This window comes from Erinaceus europaeus, chromosome 20 (genome assembly GCF_950295315.1).
Source record: "Erinaceus europaeus chromosome 20, mEriEur2.1, whole genome shotgun sequence".
Taxonomy (NCBI): domain Eukaryota; kingdom Metazoa; phylum Chordata; class Mammalia; order Eulipotyphla; family Erinaceidae; genus Erinaceus; species Erinaceus europaeus.
The window spans coordinates 8433718-8459637 of NC_080181.1; the positions used below are offsets into that span (position 1 = coordinate 8433718).

The 25920-nt window shown below is 39.1% G+C and overlaps 1 protein-coding gene across 1 annotated transcript in view; it reads right to left on the reverse strand.

Annotated features, from left to right (window-relative positions):
* Positions 1 to 25920, reverse strand: part of GUCY1A2 (guanylate cyclase 1 soluble subunit alpha 2) — a 204435-nt gene that overhangs the window by 164608 nt on the left and 13907 nt on the right. Inside the window, exon 2 of the mRNA XM_007520679.3 lies at positions 4520 to 4581. Within this exon, the coding sequence (XP_007520741.2) occupies positions 4520 to 4581 (62 nt within the window). The remainder of the gene's footprint in view (positions 1 to 4519; positions 4582 to 25920) is intronic.

The following is a 25920-nucleotide window of genomic DNA, read 5'->3' on the forward strand; positions in this document are numbered from 1 at the left end:
AAACCCTAATTCTTGAGCTACACTTACCTGGTTAGAAATTCAAAAGGGTTCTGATAACACATCTGCATACCCTTTGGCGGGCATGCAACTCAGGATTGAAAGCTGGAGCTGTGGTTCCTTCTCTCTTTGCCTCTATCTGATATCCAGTCAGCCCTGAGAGGCAAAACACCAGTGCCAAAAGGAAAAGGAGGAGGAGGGACAGGAGAAAGAGAGGGAGAAAAGGTGAAGGTAAAAGTGGAGGTAGAGGAAGAGCATGTCCTATGGCTCTGGTACACATTAACATTTGAGAAACATCCACATAAAATAAGAAAGTAGCATGATTTGATTTTTAAAAGCAGATTGCTGTGGTGCAAACAATATTGATGGACAGGAACAGAAGCCAGAAAGCTATATTGCAATCTCTAGGCAAAAGATGATGTAAAGTGGAGTTGAAGAGTTATCACACTGCATGGACAGTTTAGGTTACACTCATTTTTCTAACATGAATGATCTCTATGAACAAATAGATGAAGAATAGGATAAGATGGGCATTCCAGAAGGGATTCCAGTGGAGTGGGTTTGTGACTCCAAAACAACAGAGATGAATCTCCCACTTCTGTCTGTGTTCCTTGAAACTACAGCTCCTTGCATTCAAATCTGGGTGTTAGAGGCTAAAACAGCCTCTGTGAGTGTCTATGGCATACCAAAGTAGAAATTTATCAAGGAGCAGAACTATTCAGTACTGGAGCTCTTACAAATAAAGCAGATTCGAGAGTAGACTTTTATAGAAGGAAGGAACGATGGGAAGAGCAGTGGGTGGCCATTGATTTAAGAAATAAAAGAAAAGGTGGGTGGGGGTAGATAGCATAATGGTTAAGCCTGAGGCTCCAAAGACCCAGGTTCAGTGTCTTTGTCTCCCTCCACCACCACACACCACACACCACACACACACACACACACACACACACACACACCACTGTAAGTCAGAGCTGAGCAGTGCTCTGGTAAAAAAAAAAAAAAAAAAAAGATGAAAGAAAGGAAGGGAGGGAGGAAGGAAGGGGGAAAGAGGGGCTGGGTGGTGGCATACTTGGATAAGCATGCGCACATGCGCACACGCACACACACACACACACACACACACACACACACACATACACACACATATTACAGTACAAAAGGTTTAAGTCCCTAGTCCCCATCTGCAAAGGAAAGCTTTACAAGTGGGTAAGCAATGCTCACATGTCTCTATTTCTCTTTCCCTCTCTACCACCTCCTCCCCTTTCAGTCTCTGTCTCTATCCAATAAATAAATAATAAATCTAATAAAATAAATGTCTTTTAAAAAAAAAGACATAAAAGGGTAGCTCATATCCTCTGTCATCTATCCTGATTCATCACCAAACCTAGGACAACTAAAAGTGAGTTACATCAAGCCAAACTTTAAGTAAAGCCAAATTTCAGGGGGAAAGTATCTCCTTCCCATGCTCACCTCCTCAGAAACAAGTCAAATAACACTTGATAGCCTGTATTCTCAGTTACCTGAAATTTCTTTTAGTTGTAAAAACACATTTCTTTTCACAGAGATAAACTGTCTTAAATTATATCCTTTTAAGAGGAGTAACACATAGGTGAGATGGCATTTTAATCTAAGTGTTAGTGACAACAGATGCTTTCCTTCTTAAGTAAGGGGGGGAAAGTAAAACACTGAAAACAGAAGAGGAAATCTAAAAAGCAAAAGAGGAACTACACAGGAAAGCCAGGACTAAAGGACTAGGAAAGACAACACCAAGAAAGACAGTGTGATGATATTCTGCCAACTTGCCCTTTCTGTCTTCATCAGCGTGCATACAAATAAAGACGGTGAGCAAAGGTACTTCATGTCCTTAGCAGTCAGCCAACACTTCAATGAAAATATGCCAATATGCCTATTTGAAATCAATCATAGATCAGGACATTTCCTTACATTGGGATTGCATTCCCAGTCTGCTTATTGTGTCTACAGTTCTAAACAGAATTAAGAAAAGACCACGTAGGCAGTTAACAGCACAATCTATCTATACATAGGCTATCTATACATAGATGGAACTAAGAGGAGGGTTCAGGCAGTTATTTAGATGAGAGAATTCTAACATACTAATGGGGGGAGTATTTTATGCTGATTATGATAACACAGCTATGTACTTTGATCACAGTTACAAGATTACACTATGATTTGCCCTGAAGAAAAAACTTAGTTCACAAATGAAACTATTTTATCAGTTATAATTTTATTTCAAAACAGAGCATTTATGGTTTCAGAAAATATTTGACTTTTGATTATTGGTATTGTCATAAAAATAATAACAATGAGAGTAAATATAAGAGCAAACAGTAAGCACTACATATGCTTACCACATACAAGACTGTTCTAAGCATACTAATTCAATCCATACACTATACTTTCAAAGCAGTAAATGCAGTAAGAATGATTTTTATTTTTAAATATGTGGGGAGAGATCAACTTGATACTCTTTATCCTTGTTAGAACAAACTGCTTGAAATCACTAAGGGCGTCAAATTAAAAGTAATTTCATAAGTTTAAACAGTATGTTTTTTCTAACACTATTCTTTCTTATTGCCACCAGGGTTACCACTGGGTATTAGTGCCTGCACAACAAATCCATTGCTCCCAGCAGTCCTCTATCCTATTCTATTCCATTTTATTAGATAGAACAGAGAAAATTTGAGAGAGGAGGGGTAGATAGAGTAGACTAGAGAAAGACAGACACCTGCAGACCTGCTTCACTGCTCATGCATGCTCCCCTGCAGGTGGGGAGCAGGGGCTCAAACTCAAGTCCTTGCAAATAGTAACATGTGCACTCAACCAAGTACACCACACCTAGCCGCCCAACACTATATTGAGGATTGATATGACAATGTTTCTAAGAAATTTCTCTTGAAATGACAGCACATTCCTCAAGCACCTAAATTATACAGTACTGAAGTAGATACTGAATTATTTTTTCACTGTTTTCTTCCCTTCTGTTTTGTGAGGGCTAGGGGAAGCACATTATACCCTAAAACAAATACATTCTTGAGCCCCATAGCAATGACTATTAGCCATAATGTTAAATCATTCCCAACAGCATTTCAAGAAGCACCAAGATTTAATTCTTGGCTCTTAAATTTGTCTTAATACTTTACAATGATAAATCACCACCATAGATAAAATTAACAAAGTGAATTAAAATATATACACTATTGACAGGCATTTCACTATTATGAATTACATGTGAATATGGGGGTTGAAACATATGAATTGGGGGAGAGTAATCAAGCAGTCTCTAAGATATTGGGAGAAATATGGTGGTTATCGTTGGGTAGAAGGTGGAGGAAAGGGCATGAAACTTTAGAGGTGGGAGTGGTATGAAAGAGTACCTCTACCACCTTATAATCTTGTAGACCACTACTAAATCACTAATAAAAAATTTAAAGATTAAGTATGAAAAAAATATATAGCCTCTAATGACAGTGAATATGAACAGCTATATCACATCAAAAAGTGAGTTCAAGCTGTTGTTATTTGCAAAATGCTCTCTGCCAAAGTCAAAGGTACATAGCTTATCTATATTTTTACTACAAAATATTTTATTAAAATTACATATGACAGCTAATACTTTATGTTACTATATCATTGTACTTTACAAAAGAAATAGAAATAAAGATATTTAAGAGTTCTCTGTGCTGGTGAGGCCTTAAATTCTTCTCAAGGGACATCTAGTCTTATCTTAAACCACATCACAACCACAATCAAATAATGGGGGGGGGCAGTAAGAGAGATCTGTAGCATGGACTTTACTGAAATGAATTATCTCTCACTGAATGTTAATAAGCATACAGTGATTTTGAATAAATTTCACTGGAGGATTCTAAATTCCACTTGTTACCAAAAAATCTTGTCACTATGGCAAAATCATAAAATTTTAGTACATGAGAATAAAAAAGTTGGGAGTTGGACAGTAGTGCAGCGGGTTAAGCGCACGTGGCACAAAGCGCAAAGATTGGCTTAAGGATCCCAGTTCGAGCACCCAGCTCCCCACCTGCAGGAGAATCACTTCACAAGTGGTGAAGCAGGTCTGCAGGTGTCTTTCTCTTCTCCTCCTCTCTCCATTTCTCTCTGTCCTATCCAAGAACACCAACATCAATAACAACAATAATAACTACAACAATAAAACAAGGGCAACAAAAGGGAATAAATAAGTAAATAATAGAATAAAAAAGTTAACAGCAGGTGGGAAAGGTGGGGAATTACACCCATCTTATAACTTTTTAAATAAATGTTAAATCATTAATAAAAAATTTAAAAAGTTAACAACACAAAAAAAAAGGGAATTAAAAAAATAAAAATACTAATAAACCCAAGGAGGTAGCTCTACGGGGCCACACTGAGAGTATAACCTCTGTGAAGCAAGGCTGACACAAGCAGAAAGCATGAGCTCAATAGCTATGCTTTAGGAACTGTCATTTGTCCCCAATCACAACCAAAATTCATGTTTACTTACCCAATAACTTGGTGCTCATAATATTGCAATGTCCTCTTGAAAGTCTGTTGTATTGTCTGAGGCTAAAGAAGAAGAATACATTATCAGCAAGTCAGTGGTATTTCCATCCTAAGCATCACAGGTTCATATGCAGTTCCAGGCTATCTTGTAAGAATTTCTGTTTTGCATCATTAACCCATTATGCGTTTTGCCATGCATTTTCCCTTATGGGACCTAGTATGAGGAAGTCAGCAACTACCCAGTATCTCCCAGCTTCAAATATGACAGCACTTCCTAGTTCCTGGAACCTTAGGGTGGGCACACTTTCCTGCATGCTTCTCTTAATTCATACCAAATAATATTGCATCTGCCGATCCCAATCTAATCAATGCAATGAGTACCACCTCAGCATGCTTCACTTCAGACTGTGTGCAGTAAGTTCAGGTGTGGAATGACAACCCTTCAGCTTCATCACTCAGGTGAGAGCTTTCCTTTCATAGCTTTCCTGTTCTTTCTCCCTTTGGGAGCATGGACCCAGGGACTTTATGGGGTGCAGAAGGTGGAAGGTCTGGCTTCTGTAATTGCTTCCCCACTGAACATGGGCGTGCGTTGACAGGTCGATCCATACTCCCTGCCTGTCTCTCTCCTTCCCTAGTGGGGTGGGGCTCTGGGGAAGTGAGGTTCCAGGACACATTGGTGGGGTCGTCTGCCCAGGGAAGTGGAGTTGGCATCATGGTAGCATCTGGATCCTGGTGGCTAAAAGAGGAGTTAACATATAAAGCCAAACAAATTGTTGACTAATCATGAACCTAAAGGCTGGAATAGTGCAGATGAAGATTTGGGGTTCTCCGTTTTGTAGATAGTTAGTAGGTCTGTTTTAGTTATATTCCAAAGGGCCCATGACTACAATAATGTGGTTTTGTTTTTTTTCTGAGCCTGATGTCTGATATGCAGGTGGATCCAAGTTATTGCCTGGGGAGATGATGTCATGGCTGGCAAAAGGACCAAAAAGCTGGATCAGGGAAGAGAGTAGCTCCAAAAAAATGGGAAAGGTGTATAAATGTTGACTATAAACCCTACCTGGGAAATTCCTCAAGACAGTGGAGTCCATATACAACAAAGCTATAGCCAACATCATACTCAACGAACAGAAGATTTTAACAAATTCTGATGAGAACCAATTCTCAGTGGCTAGAAAATGAATTTTTAAAACAATGAAAACCTGTGGTCAATTAAGTAAAAGATATTGATGGCTTATCAATACACGGATGCATTGTAAGCATGCGACAAATACAATGATGAGAGCAATAATGATAGTTTGGTACTGTGGTGGATGGTTGGAAAAGTTATGGCATAATTTTTATGTAAGAAAGGATGTAGCACAGTACGTACCTAAGGATGTTAATAAAAACATCAGTTTTGGGAGTCGGGCTGTAGCGCAGCGGGTTAAGCGCAGGTGGCGCAAAGCACAAGGACCGGCATAAGGTCCCAGTTCGAACCCCGGCTCCCCACCTGCAGGGGAGTCGCTTCACAGGTGGTGAAGCAGGTCTGCAGGTGTCTGTCTTTCTCTCCTCCTCTCTGTCTTCCCCTCCTCTCTCCATTTCTCTCTGTCCTATCCAACAGCGATGACAACAATAATAAAAAACTAGGGCAACAAAAGGGAATAAATAAATAAAATAAAATAAAATAAACAAAAAAAACATCAGTTTCTCATTTCTAATCCTTCAAAGTGACTGTATAAATATAAATATATATGTATAAATATATATGTATAAATTTAAAGACACAGATGTGTATCTTAAAGGAAACTACAGGAGGTTATTGGCAAGGCTCACCTGAATGACTTCCATGTTCACCTCATTATGAAGAGGGGCTCCCTACCTAGAACTCTTCCAAGTCCCAACTTCCCCTTAGGAATTGATATGTTTTAAAAGCGGGGGGAGAGGGGGGGGAGAAGTTAGCTCAAATAGACAAGGACCCTATTTCACCATCTATGCAACCTAGGTTCAACCATGTCACCACAATAAGAGGGAAGCTTTGGTGTGGTGGTATCTTTCCTTCTCTCCCTTTGTCTGTGACTCTCTCTGTTTTAAAAAGCCAACCCAGAGCAGTGAAGCCTAGCAACAGCAAAATAAACAGACATCTAGAGGAAAGTGAGTTTTACTCAAACCAAGTGTGTCCACTGAGACCAAGTCAACTCTACCATTTAGGATAATGCTATCAGTGAGCAAATCTAAGCCTCAAAGACAGTCTTTACTATAACCAAGCCAATTCAGAAATTAATTTTAGAAGAAATTAGCCTCCAAGTGTTCAAAGGAAGAAGTAGGAGACAAATTCTCTGAGAGGCTGTTTTTCATTTAAACGACGTGAAGAAGATGAGATGTCAAACCAGCACGGATGTATCTATTAATCAGAGAGGGGCTTGAGCAGAATAAACAGAGTACCAAAGAAAGAAACCTCATTTGGGGGGTGGGCAGTGGTGTACCCTGTTGAGCAAACACATTACCATGTGCAAGCACCTGGGCTCAAGCCCTCATTCCCTACCTGCAGGGAGAGAGCTTCATAAGTGGTGAAACAGTTGCTGCGGGTGTCTCTCTCTCTCTGTCTCCCTTCTCCTCTCAGTTTCTCTCTATCCTATCAAATTTAAAAAGGGGGGGGGGCTGGGCGGTAACACAGAGGGTTAAGCACACCTGGTGTGAAGTGCAAGGACAGGGGTAAGGATCCCAGTTCGAGCCCCCGGCTCCCCACCTGCAGGAGGGTCACTTCACAAGTGGTGAAGCAGGTCTGCAGGTGTCTGTCTTTCTCTCCTGCTCTGTCTTTTCCTCCTCTCTCCATTTATCTCTGTCCTATCCAACGATGACAGCAATAACAACAATAACAGTAATAACAGTGATAAACAACAAGGGCAACAGAAGGGGAAAAAATTAGTCTCCAGGAGCAGTGGATTCGTAGTGCAGGCACTAAACCACAGCAATGACCCTAGAGGTTTAAAAAAAAGAAATAGCCAGCGGGAGTAGCAGATTCACTGTGCAGGCACTGGGCCCCAGCAATATGTATACTTGGAGGAGGAGACAGAAGGGAAGCAGGGAAGGAGAGGGAGAGGGAGGGAGTGAAGGAGAGAAGGAAGGAGGGGGGTGGAAAGGGAAAATGGAGCTGTTGAAAACTTCAGAGGACAAAGTACACATGGTAGATCTGATGAACATGAGAGTGTACTTTAAAAATTCAGCCACAGCAACCTAACCAAGTCATTACCAGTCACTGGCTCAGTACCCTGGGGATCTGGGTCTCTTGTCCTGACCTAAAAGTTTCTAAGCCAATATACTTTCTCTTTGGCAATATGCCCTAAAAGCAGTGAATATTCACAGGAGAATTATCCTCCCAATAACCTCTGGTCACAAAACGTGGAACAGAAAGCAAAAACCAGATTACATAGGGCCAGAATGACCTCCTTTGTATAAAAGTACTTTTTTCCCTCTGGTAGGAATTTCTTAGTCATTAAAACGCCAGTATTTATATACTTTCCTCATATTTGGAAGCTACTCTCTGCCCTGATCCAGCTTTCTACTTCTATTCTCAACTATGACATTATCTTCCCAGACAATACTTTTAGCCCACCTGCATGTTAGCTGTGGTGCTCAGACAAAAATTAGTAAAATTAGTTATTTTAATTAGTAAAATTAGTAAAGGTCCCTTGGAATACACCTAAAATAGACTTCCTAGCTTCTTCTCACATGAATACCCTTAGTTCCATCTGCTCTATTCTTACCTTTAGGTTCTTAATTATTAAACAATTTGCTTTACCATCTTTCAACCACCAAGTTGCAGGTGCTACCATGATAGTATCCTGACTTCCCTGGGCAGATGACCTCACCAATGTGTCCTGGAACCCCACCTCTCCAGAGCCCTGCCTCTCTAGGGAAAGATAGAAACAGGCTGGGGGTATGGACTGACCTACCAACAACCATGTCCAGAGGAGGAGCAATTACAGAAGCCAGGCCTTCCACCTTCTGTACCCCATAAAGAATTTTGGTCCATACTTCCAGAAGGATAATAGGGAAGTTTCCAATGGAGGGGGAGGGTGGAGGAACTTTGATGGTGAGAACTGTGTGGAACTATACTCCTCTTATCCTACAATCTTGTCAATCATTATTAAATCACTAATAAAAAATGTATGTTTGTAGGAGTCAGGTTTTTAAAACAATTCTTCCTTTGGTGCCCCTCTATCCCTAGTAAGAGATAAATTTATTGTTTCAAGTACATTAAAATGAAAACGTCCCCTGGACACATTCAAAAGAGCTTCAACTCTGGTAAAGGAATAATATACTGACTTATACTCAGCAAACTGTCTAAGCTAGAGGGTTTTTTTTTTTCTTCTCCCCACCAGGTTATTGCTGGAGCTCATTATTATTATTACAATTATTATTACAATGATGATGATGAAACTGAGAGAGGAAGGTGAGACGGAGAGAGGGAGAGAAAGAGAGATACCTGCAAACCTGCTTCACTGCTTGTGAAGCATCCCCCGTTAACGTGGGGAATGGGGGCTTGAACCCAAGTCCTTGTGCTTCGTAATATGAGTGCTTAGCCAAGTACGCAACTGCCAGGTCCCTAAGGATACATTCTAAGGGTTTCACCTCCAAACATCTTCAGCAGAATACAATGTCATCTCCCCATGAATTCAACCCAAATCTTCCGAGTCTACCTGACTGCCCAACTTGAGACCTACTCAGTAAGAAACCTCTTCATGTAATTTCAAGGTCTCATTGAAGTGAATTAAAAGAAGAAGACCCACATACTGGCCACAGCCTTCCACAAGTAACTTCTACTTTAAGAGTTACTGGATCCTTAATGATTCATCCATATATGCCAGTGATCAACACCATGTAGATTGGTGGGGAAAGTAAGGATGTTGCAGTCAGGTATACTGTTCTCTTCATTACAAGAACAACTCTGTATTTGCCTCCTACTAAACATGTCCACCCAACTTTCCATGGGTCAGTATCCTACTTTTCTTATCTATGTCTGTCCTTTAAAAAGGAAATTATAAAGATGACTTAGAAAAAAGTATTTAAGGGGGTCAGGTGGTAGGGATCCAGTGTGAGCTCCTGCCCCCCATGTGCAGGGGGGTAGCTTTACAGTGAAGTAAGTACTGCCAGTGTCTCTGTCTCTTACCCTCTCTGTCTCCCCTCCCCTCTCAATTTCTCTCTAACCTATCAAATATATATATTTTTTAATTTAAAGGAAAAAAATGGTCATTGGGAGCTGTGGATTCATTGTGTTGGCATGGAGCCTCAGTGATAGCCCTTGTGGCTAAATAAATAAAATAGAGTGACCCAAGCATTATGCCTTACAACTGATAAGAGATACAAAGCAGGTGAGTGGAATGGCCTAATAATTTTACGGCCATATGCCAAAGGACCTGAAAAGCACGAATAGGGGAGGGTACAAAATCTAATGCTACAATCATGAAAAGAATATTAAAGAGGCCTGTGACTTTGCTCTACTTTCTCTAAACTGAGATGCAGACAGTGGCTCCCTCCTCCTGCCCCTACTCCACACAAAGAAACAATGGAGAGAAGATAATTGGAAAGAAAAGACAGCCATCTGTGTCTTGTATGCATATTGTCTGGGGCTCAAACAGAAGAAACCCCAAAGCCTTTACCATGAGACAACAAGAAGCCATCTTCTTCTCTAGTCTCATTAATAGCAGCAGAGACTGACCCCTCTCCCCCCAAACTAAATGTTATATCATGAAAGGTCATGAGATCCAAACAGCCAGCAATGAAACAGTCCCAACAGAGTCAGAGAAATGATCCCTGAGGAGTGGGAGGAACCAGTTCCCAGCAACTGGCTCTGCGAACTCAGACAGCCCTTCAGAAGCTCCCACACAGTCCCTGCTCTGGATATCCGCACCAGATGGTGCAGAAATAGAGCAGGAGGTAGTAAGTTACAGGGTGTGTGTGTGTGTGTGTGTGTGTGTGTGTGTGTGTGTGTGTGAAGCATGAAACACAGTTGTCAAAGAAGGATGCCTCTGTTCATCTCGTTTTACAGAGTGTGTGTGTGTGTGTGTGAAGCATGAAGCATAGTTGTCAAAGAAGGATGCCTCTGTTCATCTCGTTTTACAGAGTGTGTGTGTGTGTGTGTGTGTGTGTGTGTGTGTGTGTGTGTGTGAAGCATGAAACACAGTTGTCAAAGAAGGATGCCTCTGTTCATCTCGTTTTACAGAGATAAAAGTATTGATGTGCTTAGGTGGGCTAAGTAAATACTCCAAGATCATACATCTAGTAAGTGAATGAGCCTGTGCGAGTTAGGACTGGCTTCAATGAGTGCTCTCTTTCTACCAGATGCTAAAAGTCTTTCTCACCTTTCACAACTCGTGATTTTTTTATTCTTTTTTTATGTATACAGCACATTATCAGCTATAAACAAATAAAAACTACAAATACTTTAAAACAAAGTCTCCCCTATAACACACACAATCTGCAGAATTTGTGAAAACAAGCATTCCATAAAAGAAAATCTGGAGCTCCAGTGGGCAGTTGGTTAGCATGCGGTACTCATACAGAAAAATAATCCATTAACAGTCATGTCATTTTATTTACTTAAATGTGAGAATATATGTCAATGTCAGAAACTAGAAAGGAAAGATGTACATTTAATTAACTAATGCTCTAAATTGGCAGTTTTTAACTCTGTTCTGACTTGAGAACTATCTGGTGAAGAAATGCCAGTTGCTGAACAAGTCCAAACTTCCCAAATGAACTCATCTGAGAGACCCAGTTGCCTCTGATATACAGTCATGGTTGAAGTCTTCTTATTTAAAATGTAAACGTGATGGTTAAGACCAATCTTCTATAAACTTTACTTGCATGAGTGAGAATTCTAATAGTTTCTTTTTTCAATTATCAAGAGAAGTCAGTACCTGAGAGAGAGCACATATAGCCGATAAACTCAACAGAGTTGCAGTTATTAACTGTCACTAATGATTTGTAATCAAATATTAATTTGTTAGGTAAATAAAGAGCCATATTGCTTGAGTAATATATATATATATATATATGTATATATATATAATTGTTTTTTTTTCATTCTCTCCCATGTAATTCTATCAGCACTCTGAATTGCCCTGTACATGACTGAACAGTATCTCATGTGATGGCAGTACTTAAAAGTACAGAACTGCTTTACACACATCACAAACCTTTACTCCTTCACCTTCACATCAAAACTAGGAGGGAGATGTATTTACCTTAAAGATTAAAAACATACATGGGAAGTATAAGTTGGGGCTGAGAGAACACGCTCAGGCATAAGAGGTTCTTGGTTACCAGAGGCAGGGGCCTTATGCATGCAAGATAACATGCATCAAGAATGTGAATTATACCTTTATCCCACCTGTATGTTTGCTGCCGGGCTCAGACTAAAATTAGTAAAGTCACAGGCCCTTTAGAATTTACCTAAAATAGAAATACTAGCCTTTTCCTAAATGGAGACCCTAAATCTCATCTCCTATAGTCTTACCTTTAGATTCCTGATTATTAAACAATTTGTCCTGCTTTATATCTTAATGCTATTTCAGTCACCAAGTTGCAGATGCTACAATGATGCCAACATGACTTCACTGGGCAGATGACCTTACCAATGTACCCTGGAACCTCACCTCTCCAGACTCCTGCCCCACTAGGAAAAAAGAGAGGCACGCTGGCAGTATGGATCGACCTGTCAATGCCCAAGTTCAGCAGGGAAACAATTACAGAAGCCAGACCTTCCACCTTCTGCACCCGACAATGACCTTGGGTGGGTCCATACTCCCAGAGGGTTAAAGAATAGGAAAGCTATCAGGGGAGGGAAGGGGAAATGGGAGTTCTGGTGGTGGGAACTGTGTGGAGTTGTACCCCTCTTATCCTATGGTTTTGTCAATGTTTCCTTTTTATAAATAAATTTAAATTAAATTAAATTAAATTAAATTAAATTAAATGGCTGGGAGTATGGATTGACTTGACAACACCCATGTCCAGCAGAGAAGCAATTACAGAATCCACCTTCTGCACCCCATAATGATCCTGGGTCCATGCTCCCAGAGGGATAAAGAACAGGAAAGCTTCCAATGAAGGAGATGAGATACAGAACTCTGGTGGTAGGAATTGTGTGGAATTGTACCCCTCATAGCCTATAGTCTTGTTGATCACTGTTAAATCAATAAAAAAAAGAATGTGAATTATAAAGTGCCCAACCCAACTATAAATGTTACATGCTTAAGCCAAAGTAGTGCTCTGCTCTCCCCCCTCACCAGCAGCTCATAAATTAAATGAAACTTCTTTAAAGAACATTACATGTATGTCATCCCAATTTGTTCTTCCACCCTTCCAGTGAAACAGAGTAGTTATTTTCTCCATTTGATTGAAAAGAGCCAAAGTTCATCACGATGGATACCACAGAAATCCAAAGCATCATGTGAGGCTTCTGATAACAACTATATGCCATCACGCTTAAGAATCTAGAAAACATAGATAAGCTCTTAGATATATCCAGTTTCGCAAGACTAAACTGGAAGGAACTAAAAAAAAAACGTGGATAAAACAGTTTAGATAAAAGAAAATGGAACAACAAACAAAAGTCTTCCCATTAACAGAAGTCCAGGACTAGATAGTTTTATAAGTGAATTTAAAAAATCTTCAAGCAGAAGCTATTGCCTATACTTTTCAAGTTCTTCAAAAAAATTGAGGACACAGTAGTACTGCTTAGCACTTTCTATTAAGCCAGCATTATCTGATTGTCAAAAGCAGGTAGACAGACAACAAGAAAAGTATAGACCAATATTCCTGGTGAACAAAGAGAGAATACTGAATAAACACTAGTAAACTGGATGCAGCAATAAGAAGACTATACATCATGGTCAAGAGGATGTGCAAATAGTCCAACACAAAAAAACCAATAAACAATCCAACACATTCACACACACAAAAAAAAAAACATGACTGAAAATAGGATCAGAAAAACTGTTTTGACAAGATGCAGCACTCCTTCATAATTAAAACATTAAAAAGGTTGCTTGAAAATTCCTCAAATGACTTGAATCTACATACATCAAACCCTGAGTCAACCTCATAATCAATAGTGAGAAGCTGAAAGTTTTTCTTATAAATCAAAACAGTGCTGTCCACATCACCATTATTATTCAACATAGTTTTGGAAGTACTAGTCATAGCAATCAGACAAGAAAAAAGGAATAAATGAGGTAACAGATCGGAAGAGTAAAGGTATTGTTGTCACTATTTTACAGATGACAAAGATAGTCTATGTAGAAAATCCAAAAGAGGGGCCAGGTGGTGGCACACCTGGTTGAGCGCACATTCGTTAGAGCCCCCAGTCCCCACTTGCAGGGGGAAAGCTTTGCGAGTGGTGAAGCAGGGCTGCAGGTGTCTTTCTGTCTCTTTTACTCTCACTCTCTGTCTACCCCTTCCTCTCAATTTCTGACTGTCTCATCCAATAAATACAGATAATTTTTAAAAATTTAAAAAAAAAATCCAAAAGAATCCAGCCGTGAGAGATCAGAAACCCTCCTTGCAAATACAACATTTCTTCTCTGAGGACACAGATATCAATAATAAAGTATGTTTTATGTCAATATAAAAGTAAATAGTCACATGAATTTAAGTTACTGCTTGCTCTTGTTCTTTCAACCAAACATGTAGGCTGAAATATGCAGTCAGAAGTTAGTCTATTCTCAGATAATACTTCCATTCTTCCTCCCTCAGCTATTCTCAGATAATACTTCCATTCTTCCTCCCTCAGTTTCTTGACTTCCTCTGGCTCACCTCTTTCCTGCTCTCTGGCTGGTCAGTGTATCTATGTTGCATTTTGACTGGCAAATTTCCAATATCATCACCCAAACTCACAAAGCAGGTCTCTAAAAACCATGCAATTCATATTCTCTTTCCCTTCCTCATATTTCCTTAGTACCCTGATCTCAGATTCTCAGGAGGGATTATGCCTACCTGCCTTAAAAACTTGATCCTGGGGGTTGGGTGGTAGTGCAGTGGGTAAAGCACACATGGTGTGAAGTACAAGGACTGGCATAAGGATCCCGATTCAAGCCCCCAGCTCCCTACCTGCAGGGGGGTCGCTTCAGGGGTGAAGCAGGTCTGCAAGTTTCTGTCTTTATCTCCTCCTCACTATCCCACCCTCTCTCAATTTCTCTCTGTCCTACCCAATGACAACAAAAATAATGACAACAAAGGTAAGAACAAGGGGAACAAAACAGGAAAAATGTCCTCCAGGAGCAGTGGATTCATAATGTAGGCACTGAGCCCCAGCAATGGCGCAAAGTGCAAAGACCAGGATCCTTATCCTGATTCGAGCCCCCAGCTCCCCCACCTGCAGGGGAGTCGCTTCACAGGCGGTGAAGCAGGTCTGCAGGTGTCTATCTTTCTCTCCTCTTCTCTGTCTTCTCCTCCTCTCTCGATTTCTCTCTGTCCTATCCAACAACGACAACAACAACAAGGGCAACAAAAATGGAAAAAAATGGCCTCCAAGAGCAATGGATTCGTAGTGCAGGCACCAAGGCTCAGCGATACCCTTGGAGGCAAAAAAAAAAAAAAAAAACTAGTCAAAATAAGTTTCTTCCAACAACTGGATTTACTACTTTGAGAGAGACGTAACTGAAGCAATCACCGATCTCGAAAACTATCTAGACATAATAGTCATTATTCCAGACTCTAACTGAACTTACTACATAAAACAATTTAAAAAACCCTATAAATTAAATATGGCATTTTGAGTCAGGACATCTATATTTAAAAGCCAGCTATGCTGCTGGCCTTTTTCTAAAATTAGCCAGAATTTTTCACCTGGGAAACCTTTTTTTTGGGGGGAGGGGGGTGCTGCTTCAATTTTCCTATTTGAAAAACATTTAAAACCTTCTAAGTTCTTACTTCTCAGGGTGATTTTAGAAGTAAAGCATTTAATGTTTAGCATTCTTAAAATAAATAATTAATAAATAAAATAATAATTAATAATAAAATAAATAATAAATAAATAATTCTTAAACAACAAAAAGGTAATTAACTAATACCTTTAATAAAATTGGTTTGCTAAACAAAATTGGTGGTCCAAACAGTTACAGAAAACAAAAAATGGTATATTTTTAAAAATTAAATAAAAGGTAGAGATGCATTATAATACAGAATTCTACCTGTAACAGTTGACCATCTATACAAGCTCATCTGATTTCTGTTTATTGTTATTATGAACATATTTTGCTAAGTAATCCATAAAAGACTTATGTGTACCTGTATGTCCATAGCTACACTGTTCACAATAACTAAAATATGGAAGCAATCTAAATACCCACTGACAAAATGGCTGGGGGGAAGTATATATCTACGTGTGTGTGTGTGTGTGTGGTGTATGTGTGGTGTGTGTGTGTGTGTGTGTGTGTGTGTGTGTGTGTGTGTGTGTGTGTGTTAGCAGCTGGGAAAATATCTCATCCAAAAGACCACCAGGCTTGTATGTGTGAGGTTCCAGGTTCAATCCCCATCACTGCATGTACCAAAATTATGTTGTCCCTTCTTTCTGTCTCATGTGAAAATCATTCTGCTTCATATGTGATAAATAAAGTAAATATAAAAGAAAGATTATATGTCATCAAAACAAAATGGATGGAAATGGAGGTTAATGTGGTAAATGAAGTAATTAAGTAAAAAGGTGAAAGACAACTACTGGATGGTTTCATTCATATTTGAACTAAACCAAACAGTTTTGCAAATAAACAATGAAGTAACTGAACTGTTTCTTAGACTTTATGAGAACTGAGACCTATGGTGGCTATCAAAGATGAAGGAGCAGACACCCACACATGCTTTAAAGTGTGAAACTGAAATATCGGACTGTTGGAAAAGTCATAATGCATTTTTGCATAGAAAAGCACAGAAAAATTACTAGTAACAAAAATTAAGCCAAAAAAGTCATCAAATTTCAATCTGATATAAGATCATAGAACTAACAAGATGAAAACACATGTTCTTTGAAAAAGTTACTTTGTCCTTAGTCAAGCCAATTTCTGATGTCTTCAACGAACCCTGGAAAATAAACCACCTTCAGTTTGTGATATATCTCAGTTTACAAAATCACTTTCTTTTCTTTAGTCTCATCCGATAACGGTAACAACTTCATGAGTCTCAGAAACACTATCCACATTTTACAGAAAAAAGAATGGTGATTCAGAGAAGCCAATTTTTTTTTTTTTGTCTCAGCTGCATAGCTAGAAGGAGTCACAAACAGAACAAGGATATATGAACATCCTCTGTGCTTTCCCCCCATAGAAAAGCCCCATTAGTGATGTACTTCACCGTGGTGATTACTAAGAAACTCCTTCATGTAACTAAGTAAATTCTTTTTTCCCTTTAATGGATATGAAAAATGTTTTAAAGTCATTTACAATTTAGGTCCAAGTATCAATCATTGGACCCATCCTGTCATATGTAACTACTGCTTTAATCTTCACAATAATCTTGTTTTTAAAAAAGCATTATCACCAATTTCATAATGTGAAATCTGACAGCCAAGATATTAAAAAAACAAACTTGTCCAAAGTCACTCAGATGGTAACTGTCTGAGTCTATTTAAGTCTCTTATCTAAATCTCTAAACATCAAGTTTTTAATCAGCCCCTCTAAACTGAAATACATTGTTGTATCTTCACCAAGGTAGCAAAGATTATGGTGGAAAAGAATGAAGACTTGGCAAGATGGTGTTATTATTAGAGACAGTAATACTTTTTCCAAACTTCATTTTCTATATAAAAGAGAAATTCATAGCATCACTATTTCTAGGACTATTTTAAGGCCAAAGTGAATGAAATAAAAACTATAAGGTAGTTCACAGGTATATGTTATACAATAGTTCTAATAAAAAATTTTTTGATGAGGAAATAACCATATATTGATAAACTGAACTAAACTGACTATATCTAACATTTAGACCTGTTGTCAGGCATGCCCTATAGCTCAAAGATGTCAATTAGAAGCTGGAAAAACTAATTAGTGCTATTCAATTCATGAATACTCTCCAGGATTGCAATGGCCATCATGTCAGAAAATAATTTCTAGACTACTAATACACCCTTGCAGCATTCCCAGAGAATTCCCTATTTCTTCCATTACCTTGGAACTACAGTGAGACATTTCCCAACAACAGTTTGGAAATAAGGAAAGTAATATTTCTGCCTGACATTTAAAATTTTAAATTAGCACATACAACAGAAGATGTTCTGTCAGCCCTAAGTGCACTAGCTTAAACAATAATGTATAAATGACAGAGAATGAGGGTGACTGGAGATCATAGTTTCAAGTAAAGTTGAACACTGAACAAGAGAAGTGACATACTGAAAGGAGATGAAAACACAGGAACACAAGGGGGTGTAAAAGCTGACTTTATCTGATATTGTCTATGGGGTGTAAAAGCATCTTTCACACTGAGAAAGTTATTCCTAAAGTAAGAACAATTCGTCAACAATTTAACTTTTAAAAGAAGTCTTAATGAATGGGCATAAAGCCTTGGCTCCTCTCTACAACCAAATAGCTCTTTAAACCGGATTTAAGAACTTGTGTTAATTTTGACTCTCAGTAGATTAAAGCAAACATCTGATTGTGAGTGGCTCCAAATATGGCATGATCAGGTAAGAAATGTGTTGACAGGCAGTCTGTACAAAAATCCTCATTTCACAATGATTGCCCATTGGAAATGACCAAACCTGTCATTCTGATGTCAATCAACCAAGCTGTCATGGGCATCTTGCTTAACCAGTTGGTGGCTGAAAACCCCTTAAGTTTAAAAGTCTCAGATAAGAGGCTGGGTGGTGGCACACCTGGTTGAGTACATGCATTAAAAATCTCAGATGCTGAGACAAGCAAAAAATCTTCAAAACATTTTGCAGGATAGTGTTCCTGCTTTGTCAGTGTGTGAAATCCAGGTTCAAGTCTGTTCCTCATCACCTGCTATGGAAGAAGCTTTTGTGCTTTCCTTCTTGCTCTCTCTCTTCTTTTATCTGAGAAGATAGCCCCGGGGTGGGTCCTGCTCAACCTAGAGATCTAATGTCAACAGTGATCACCTAATCAGGATACGAAATTTATCTACTGATATTTGGCATATATACTTCTAGGTGATCAGTGTTGATGTGGTACTTTCCTTCCTCAGTTAGAGGCACAGAATAATCACACAACTTCCTAGAAAAAAACATGCAGGCAGAAGAACACTAATGCTATATGACACAAAAAGGACTTTTTTTTCTCTTTTATTTAATTATGAACAAATATTTTTAACCTTGAGATCACTCCACTATATTCTATCATGTTGCCCCCTCGCAGCAGCATCTAATAAAAGATGTACTTACACAGTGTGTGCATGGTTATGCATAATTATACACAATTCATAGACAGAAGGGGTAACACCCGACCTGCAGGCCATACAAGTCATTTAATCTGGCCCTGCCCCAGCAACCAGACCTTCCTTCCTAGTAACATTATGTGCTAATTTTAAGTTGATTATTTTGTGTAGTCCATAAATGACATTATAAATATCTAAATGGCCCATGGCAGAAAAATATTCCTCAACCCTCATATAGAGAAATATGTATCTATACATCCTTAAGTACTTCTACAGCAATCCTAACTTTCTTCACATTCAGAAATCAAATGAAACACTCCTCCAAAGTTTGCAGCCTAAACTATGGTGCTGGTTTTCTCACTGTTCATAGCTGCCTCGCCTATGGAAGCCTAGAACACACAAAACTGACTGAACTGGCAAACTCAAGGCAGGATTTTTTTTTTTAATTTTGTATTACCTTTACTTATTTATTGAATAGAGACTGTCAGAAAGAAGAAGGGGGAGACAGAGAGGGAAAGAGACAGAAAGACACCTACAACCCTGATTCACCACTCACAAAGCTTTCCCCCGGCAGGTGGGGGTCGGGGGCTTGAACCTGGGTCCCTGCGCATTGCAACATGTGCACTCAACCAGGTGCACCACCATCCGGCCCGTCAAGTCAGGTTTTTATGAAGAAAGGTCCCTGTTAGTTTTTTATACAGGTCTATATAGTGTGGCCTAGTAGCACAATAAGGAACAAAACAATTCATGAAGGAGTTAAGATTCAAGAAAACCAGCAGGAAGAGCAGAAAGATAGCATAATAGTTAATTCAAAAAGACTTTCATCCCTAAGGCACTGGGGTCCCAGGTTCAATCCCCCATCCTCCCACCATAAGCCAGAGCTGAGCAGTGCTCTGGCAGAGACAGAGACAGATACACACACACACACACACACACACACACACACACACACACACACACACACACACACACGATAGACAGACAGACATAGAAATAAAAGAGGGGAACAAAACCAGTATGAAATGCCTACCAACCACCTTTCAGTATATGTCACTGAGCACAGAAGCAATGAAAAGGGTCTACAATAAACAGTACTGAGTGTTGTAAAAGGAGTTACTGATACACATGTTGAGAGGTATGTCGTGGCGAGAAGAGTTCAGGATCTGAAATAGGACAACTGGGCATGAAATGAAGAGTTTACTTACTAGCTTCCTAATATGGGGCAAATTACTCTTCCTCTCTGAGCTTCAGTTTCATTGTCATCCTAAGGTGGAACTTATAATAATTCTTTTTTATATATTTATTTATTTATTTTCCCTTTTGTTGCCCTTATTGTTTAACATTGTTGTGGTTATTAATGTCGTCGCTGCTGGATAGGACAGGGAGAAATGGAGAGAGGAGGGGAAGACAGAGAGGGGGAGAGAAAGACAGACACCTGCAGACCTGCTTCACCGCCTGTGAAGCGATTCCCCTGGAGGTGGGGAGCCGGGGGCTCAAACTAGGATCCTTACGCAGGTCCCTGCGATTTGCACCACGTGCGCTTAACCCGCTGCGCCACCGCCCGACTCCCTCATAATAATTCTTGCCATGACTATTTCATTCATTTTATGAGTGAATCAGAATGGAATAAATGTGTGTTTAAAACATATTTTGCAGAACTGGAAATATATGTCAATCATTGCCACTGGCTTTTCTGTGTGGAGAGTATAATCAACACATCATTCCCTCACAATCCTAAAGTGCAGATAATTATGAAGGAAAAGATGTTATTGTTAATGTCTTGTGTCCTTAGATAGTAAAATCATATTCAGTCATTGGAAAAGTCACTTTTCTATGCATTTTTCCATAGAAAAACAAAAATACATCATGACTTTTCCAATAAGCCAGTAGATATAATTAGTGAAAACCCTGATGTTCCAAATTTCTCCTCAAATCTATTCACACTAAAAACTAATCAATCTTCACAAAAAGTGTCGTCATACATGAATTATTGGGGGGGATATTTTAGAGGATCTCTAACCAAAGGCATCAATATTTGGTCACATGAGAATTTAACTCTGCCACACTTCTTAGCCATCTGTTTTATCTCGTCACCTAATGGAAATAGTAACTGGGAAAAGGGGCGGGTGAAAGGATGTGAGTAAGAAAGGAATTTTAGAAACAGCTGCCTACAAACAAGGGCAAAAGTCCTCAGCACAGTATAATTTTCTTTTCAAATTCTTTCTAGAAACTGCATTGGGTTTAAATCTCTTTCTCTGCTATTCATCTTTATAAATATGAAGCACTGACCCAAACAAATACATACATTTCATAGCCACAAGAGAGAATTTTAATGATATGATGCCTAGGAAGAAGACAATAATTGGCTATCATTCACTCTTCTGTGAGTTCTAAAAAATGTCTTTATTTTTACACATATGTAAATCTCCTAACTGGAATTCCCAAAGCAAGGATATAAATAATTAGCACAACACATATTAACCCATACATTAGTTACATAAGCAGCAGAATTTCTGGATGGAATTGCCAAGTGGTTTTTTTTTTTTTAATTTTTATTTATAAAATGGAAACACTGACAAGACCATACGATAAGAGGAGTACAATTCCACACAATTCCCACACAATTCCCATAATTCCAGAACTCCATATCCCATTCCTCCCCTGATAGCTTTCCTATTCTTTATCTCTCTGAGAGTATGGACCCATATGGGTCATTATGGGGTGCAGAAGGTGGAAGGTCTGGCTTCTGTAAGTGCTTCCCCATTGAACATGGGTGTTGACAGTAAACCTAAGGGCAACATCAGCACTATTTAATTCTAGTAGCCTTATATAATCTGACCACTGAAGCAACAGCATTATTTCATTAAAATAACAGAAAATAACTTATAGGATATGGTTAACAGCTTATATATAATTATTTTATTATTGCCAATGAAGGTACCTACAGTATCGTAACCAGACAAAGAATATTAAAAATTATTTTCTGGAGCTGCAGAGGTCTCCAAATGGGGGCCTGAAGCACCCAGACTTCCTTAGTGCTAGCTAGTCACCAATATATGTATTACCCTGTGGGAATCAGACACCATATCTGATTTAAGGAACAAGAGTGTGACTACACCCCTTGCTTCCCAATATCTTACATTCTATATTTGCAAGAGCTTGAATTCTAGAAACAACCTACTACTAATAATTCAATGTAATAAGCTATTTAAGATATGCATAGTCCAATCTGTCTTTAGGAGATCCATAATAATTTTGTGGCATAAGTTTTGATACAGGAACCAAGGAAGTTGGAGACGGGGAGAGACATAGAGAGTAAGAATTACCTATAATAAATTACTTTATAACTTCTTGTATATGTCAAGGTACAAGTTTTATACATGCTTCCTTTTGATATATACCTTCACATTCACTTTTATTAGTTACTCTGGAAAAGCAAAATAATAAATTTTGCTATTTCAAGCTTTTAAGATCCTTCTCTGAGTTGATTTACAAAGCACATAAAGTGGCTGGACACCTTATCAAAAGGTTAAACGTTGATCTGATCATAGTTTTAGTTCCATACTTATAAATCCATACTGTATTTTACACAGTGGTGATATTTTATTGATTTATATTTGAAAGTGGTCAGAATGCATTTTTTGAAAAATTATTATATCTCAGATTCACTAGCAGGAAAATGAAGTTTTTTTGAAGTTACATGTCCAAAGAAATTGCTAATTTCTATCATAGTCATCAGTGATACCACTAGTTATGATATCTGGAAAAAAAAGTCACAATTATACCCCATTTCTATGGTCAGAGTAATTAGATATCTAAATTAACTATGCATTTGAGACCTAAATTGGCTATGTTTTTCTCAAAAGACAAGAATAGCCCACCAGGCGGGGTACATGTCTTGCCACGCACACAACCCCAGTACAAGTCTCAGTACCACATGGGAAACTTCAGGGCCTGTTTGTCTCTCTATCTCTATAGGACTAAAAATGTTATCCCACGACTGGTGAGATCACATATGAGTGAGTTCCCAGTCTAGAAGGGAAGAGAGAGAATATGCCATGTTGATGTTGGAAATTCAGAGATTTATACCAACAACTTAATTTAGTAATTGTCTTCCTCTCTCTAACACAGCCTGCAGCTGAAGGAGAGAGTTGCCCAAGTGATTAAAGACCCAGGGGGAAGCCACTCTCAAGACCCCAAATCACTGTTAGCTCCTTGCAAGCTACAAATGGACTCCTTAATTTTCCTCATGTAGGAAAGCGAATTTACACTCTGGGAGCAAGAATTTATTCAGAACAAGAAAAGCTGGATTTCCTTGAAATGTGTTTATAATGTCAATAAAATAACACATGAGGAAGAAAAGAAATTTCCTAACTTGCAAACTGTCAGGTCCACAAACTGTTGATTGATGTTTGTATCAGAAGTAAACAATAAATCATTCTCCAGCATCCACAGTGGAAATGCCTATCTGTCTGAAGCTTCAAGTGGAAAGACAATAGTCTTTTTCTCAGTCTCTGTTCCACTATAACATAATCATCTAATCATTACCACCCCCTTACAATAAATATCTTTGGAGACAGATTCTTTTGTTAAGGAAGTAAAAGGCATTTCATTACTTGTTGCAAATTTTTTAAAGACAGAATGAGACTAATTATGCCTACCCCAGATTTCTATTAAATGTCATTTTTTAAAATTTGGAATTCAACAAAAGTCATTTCTCTTCTGTTCTATGCAGCCAATGGTAAGATAACAAGACAGATAGGGAGTCGGGCGGTAGTGCAGTGGGTTAAGCGCATGTGACGCCAAGCGCAAGGACTGGTATAAGGATCCCGGTTCGAGCCCCTGGCTCCCCACCTGCAAGGAGTCGCTTCACAGGCGGTGAAGCAGGTCTGCAGGTGTCTATCTTTCTCTCCCCCTCTATCTTCTCTTCCTCTCTCCATTTCTCTCTGTCCTATCTAACAATGACGACATCAATAACAACAATAACTACAACAACAATAAAAAGACAGATGATAGATACCAATTATGTTACTAAAATAAACTCAGACATATCTGTAAGAACTATGAAAAAGTACAACTTATGATTTTTTTTATTATTCTCCTACTAGAGAACAAAAATTCCTTAATTTTAAAGTGAGATATCTGGTAAGATTAAAAAGCAAGATATCTCTCATGTACAAACTAACAAAAGCACATCAGGGAAAAATGACACTGGAAGAGACTCAACATCATACTTTGCTGTAAGAAGACCCTCCACAGACCACAAGCAAGATACATTATTATTATTTCTTTATTGGGGGATTAATGGTTTACAGTTGACAGTAAAATACAATAGTTTGTACATGCATAACATTTCTCAGTTTTCCACATAACAATACAACTCCCACTAGGTCCTGCTCTGCCATCATGTTCCAGGACCTGAACCCTCCCCCACCCCCACCCCAGAGTCTTTTACTTTGGTGCAATACACCAACTCCAGTTCGAGTTCTGTTTAGAATTTTCCCTTCTGATCTTGTTTTTCAACTTCTTCCCATGAGTGAGATCATCCCCTATTCATCCACAAGATACTTTTTAAAATTTATTTTATTTATTTATTCCCTTTTTGTTGCCCTTGTTGTTTTATTGTTGTAGTTATTATCGTTGTTGTAGCTGTTGGATAGGACAGAGAGAAATGGAGAGAGGAAGGGAAGACAGAGAGGAGGAGAGAAAGATAGACACTTGCAGACCTGCTTCACCACCTGTGAAGCGACTCCCCTGCAGGTGGGGAGCCGGGGTTTGAACCAGGAACCTTATGCCGGTCCTTGTGCTTTGCGCCACCTGCGCTTAACCCGCTGCGCTACAGCCCGACTCCCCACAAGATACTTTTTTAAGGTCTACAAAAACTCACTTCTTAAACTCTCACTCATGAAGTTGACAGGGTATCCTAAAATCTACTATTAGGTCTGGGAGTCAGGAGGTAGCACAGCGAGTTAAGCACAGGAGGTGCAAAGCACAAGGATCCCAGTTTGAGCCCCCGGCTCCCCACCTGCAGGGGGGTCGCTTCACAGGCAGTGAAGCAGGTCTGTAGGTGTCTATCTTTCTCTCCCCCTATCTTCCCCTCTTCTCTCCATTTCTCTCTGTCCTATCCAACGACGATGGCATCAATAACAATAGCAATAATAACTACAACAATAAAACAACAAGAGCATCAAAAGGGAATAAGTAAGTAAATATTTCTTAAAATGGTAAAAAAAAAAATCTATTAGGTCAAGATGTGTTTTCTTCCCAAAGTTCTTGATTTCCTTTACAAAGACAATATAAGAAAAAGACTGGAAGAGGCAGTGACACACAGCTGAGTGCACACCTGACTTAATGTGCAAGGGCCCACCCAGGTCCAGGTCCGTTTCCTCAACTGCAGGAAGGAAGCTTTGCAAGTGCTAAAACAGTGCTACAATTGTCTCTTTTTCTCTCTCCCTGTCTACATCCCCCTCCTCACTCAAAAATAAAAGGAAAAATGGCCACCAGGAGTTGTAGACTCGTTGTGCAGGCACTAAGCACGAGCAGTAACCCTGGTGGGCAGGAGATAAGAGATGGTACCCACATACAAATGAAGATGCTTCTTTCTCAGTACCAGAGCTGTAGTGACATAATTGAGGCAAAACTGTGATAAATTGGGCGTACATAAAGCCCAAATCTGGAAGCTGACGAAGCATAGAGTCCTACTATTCCATAGTACTTCTCTAGTACTGAGAAAGAAACATCTCCACTCTTCGGTAAGAAACTAGACTATCCCTCTATGTCAACCTCATCTTTTCAAACACCTATTTACTGCACCCAACTTCAACTCTAACTACTCCATTGCCCACTTGCAAACATGCCTCCATCTCCAAGAAACTGATAGGGCTCAATAGGACCTATGAATCGTACCTCTTTCTTTACTTGTATTGTCAAACATTTAGGGGAGAAGTGCATGCTCCAGCCAAAGGAATAAGCACTAAAACAGAGACTCCGCACACAGTGGGAGCAAAAGCTTTATGTGCCATACATCAAAGGACTCAA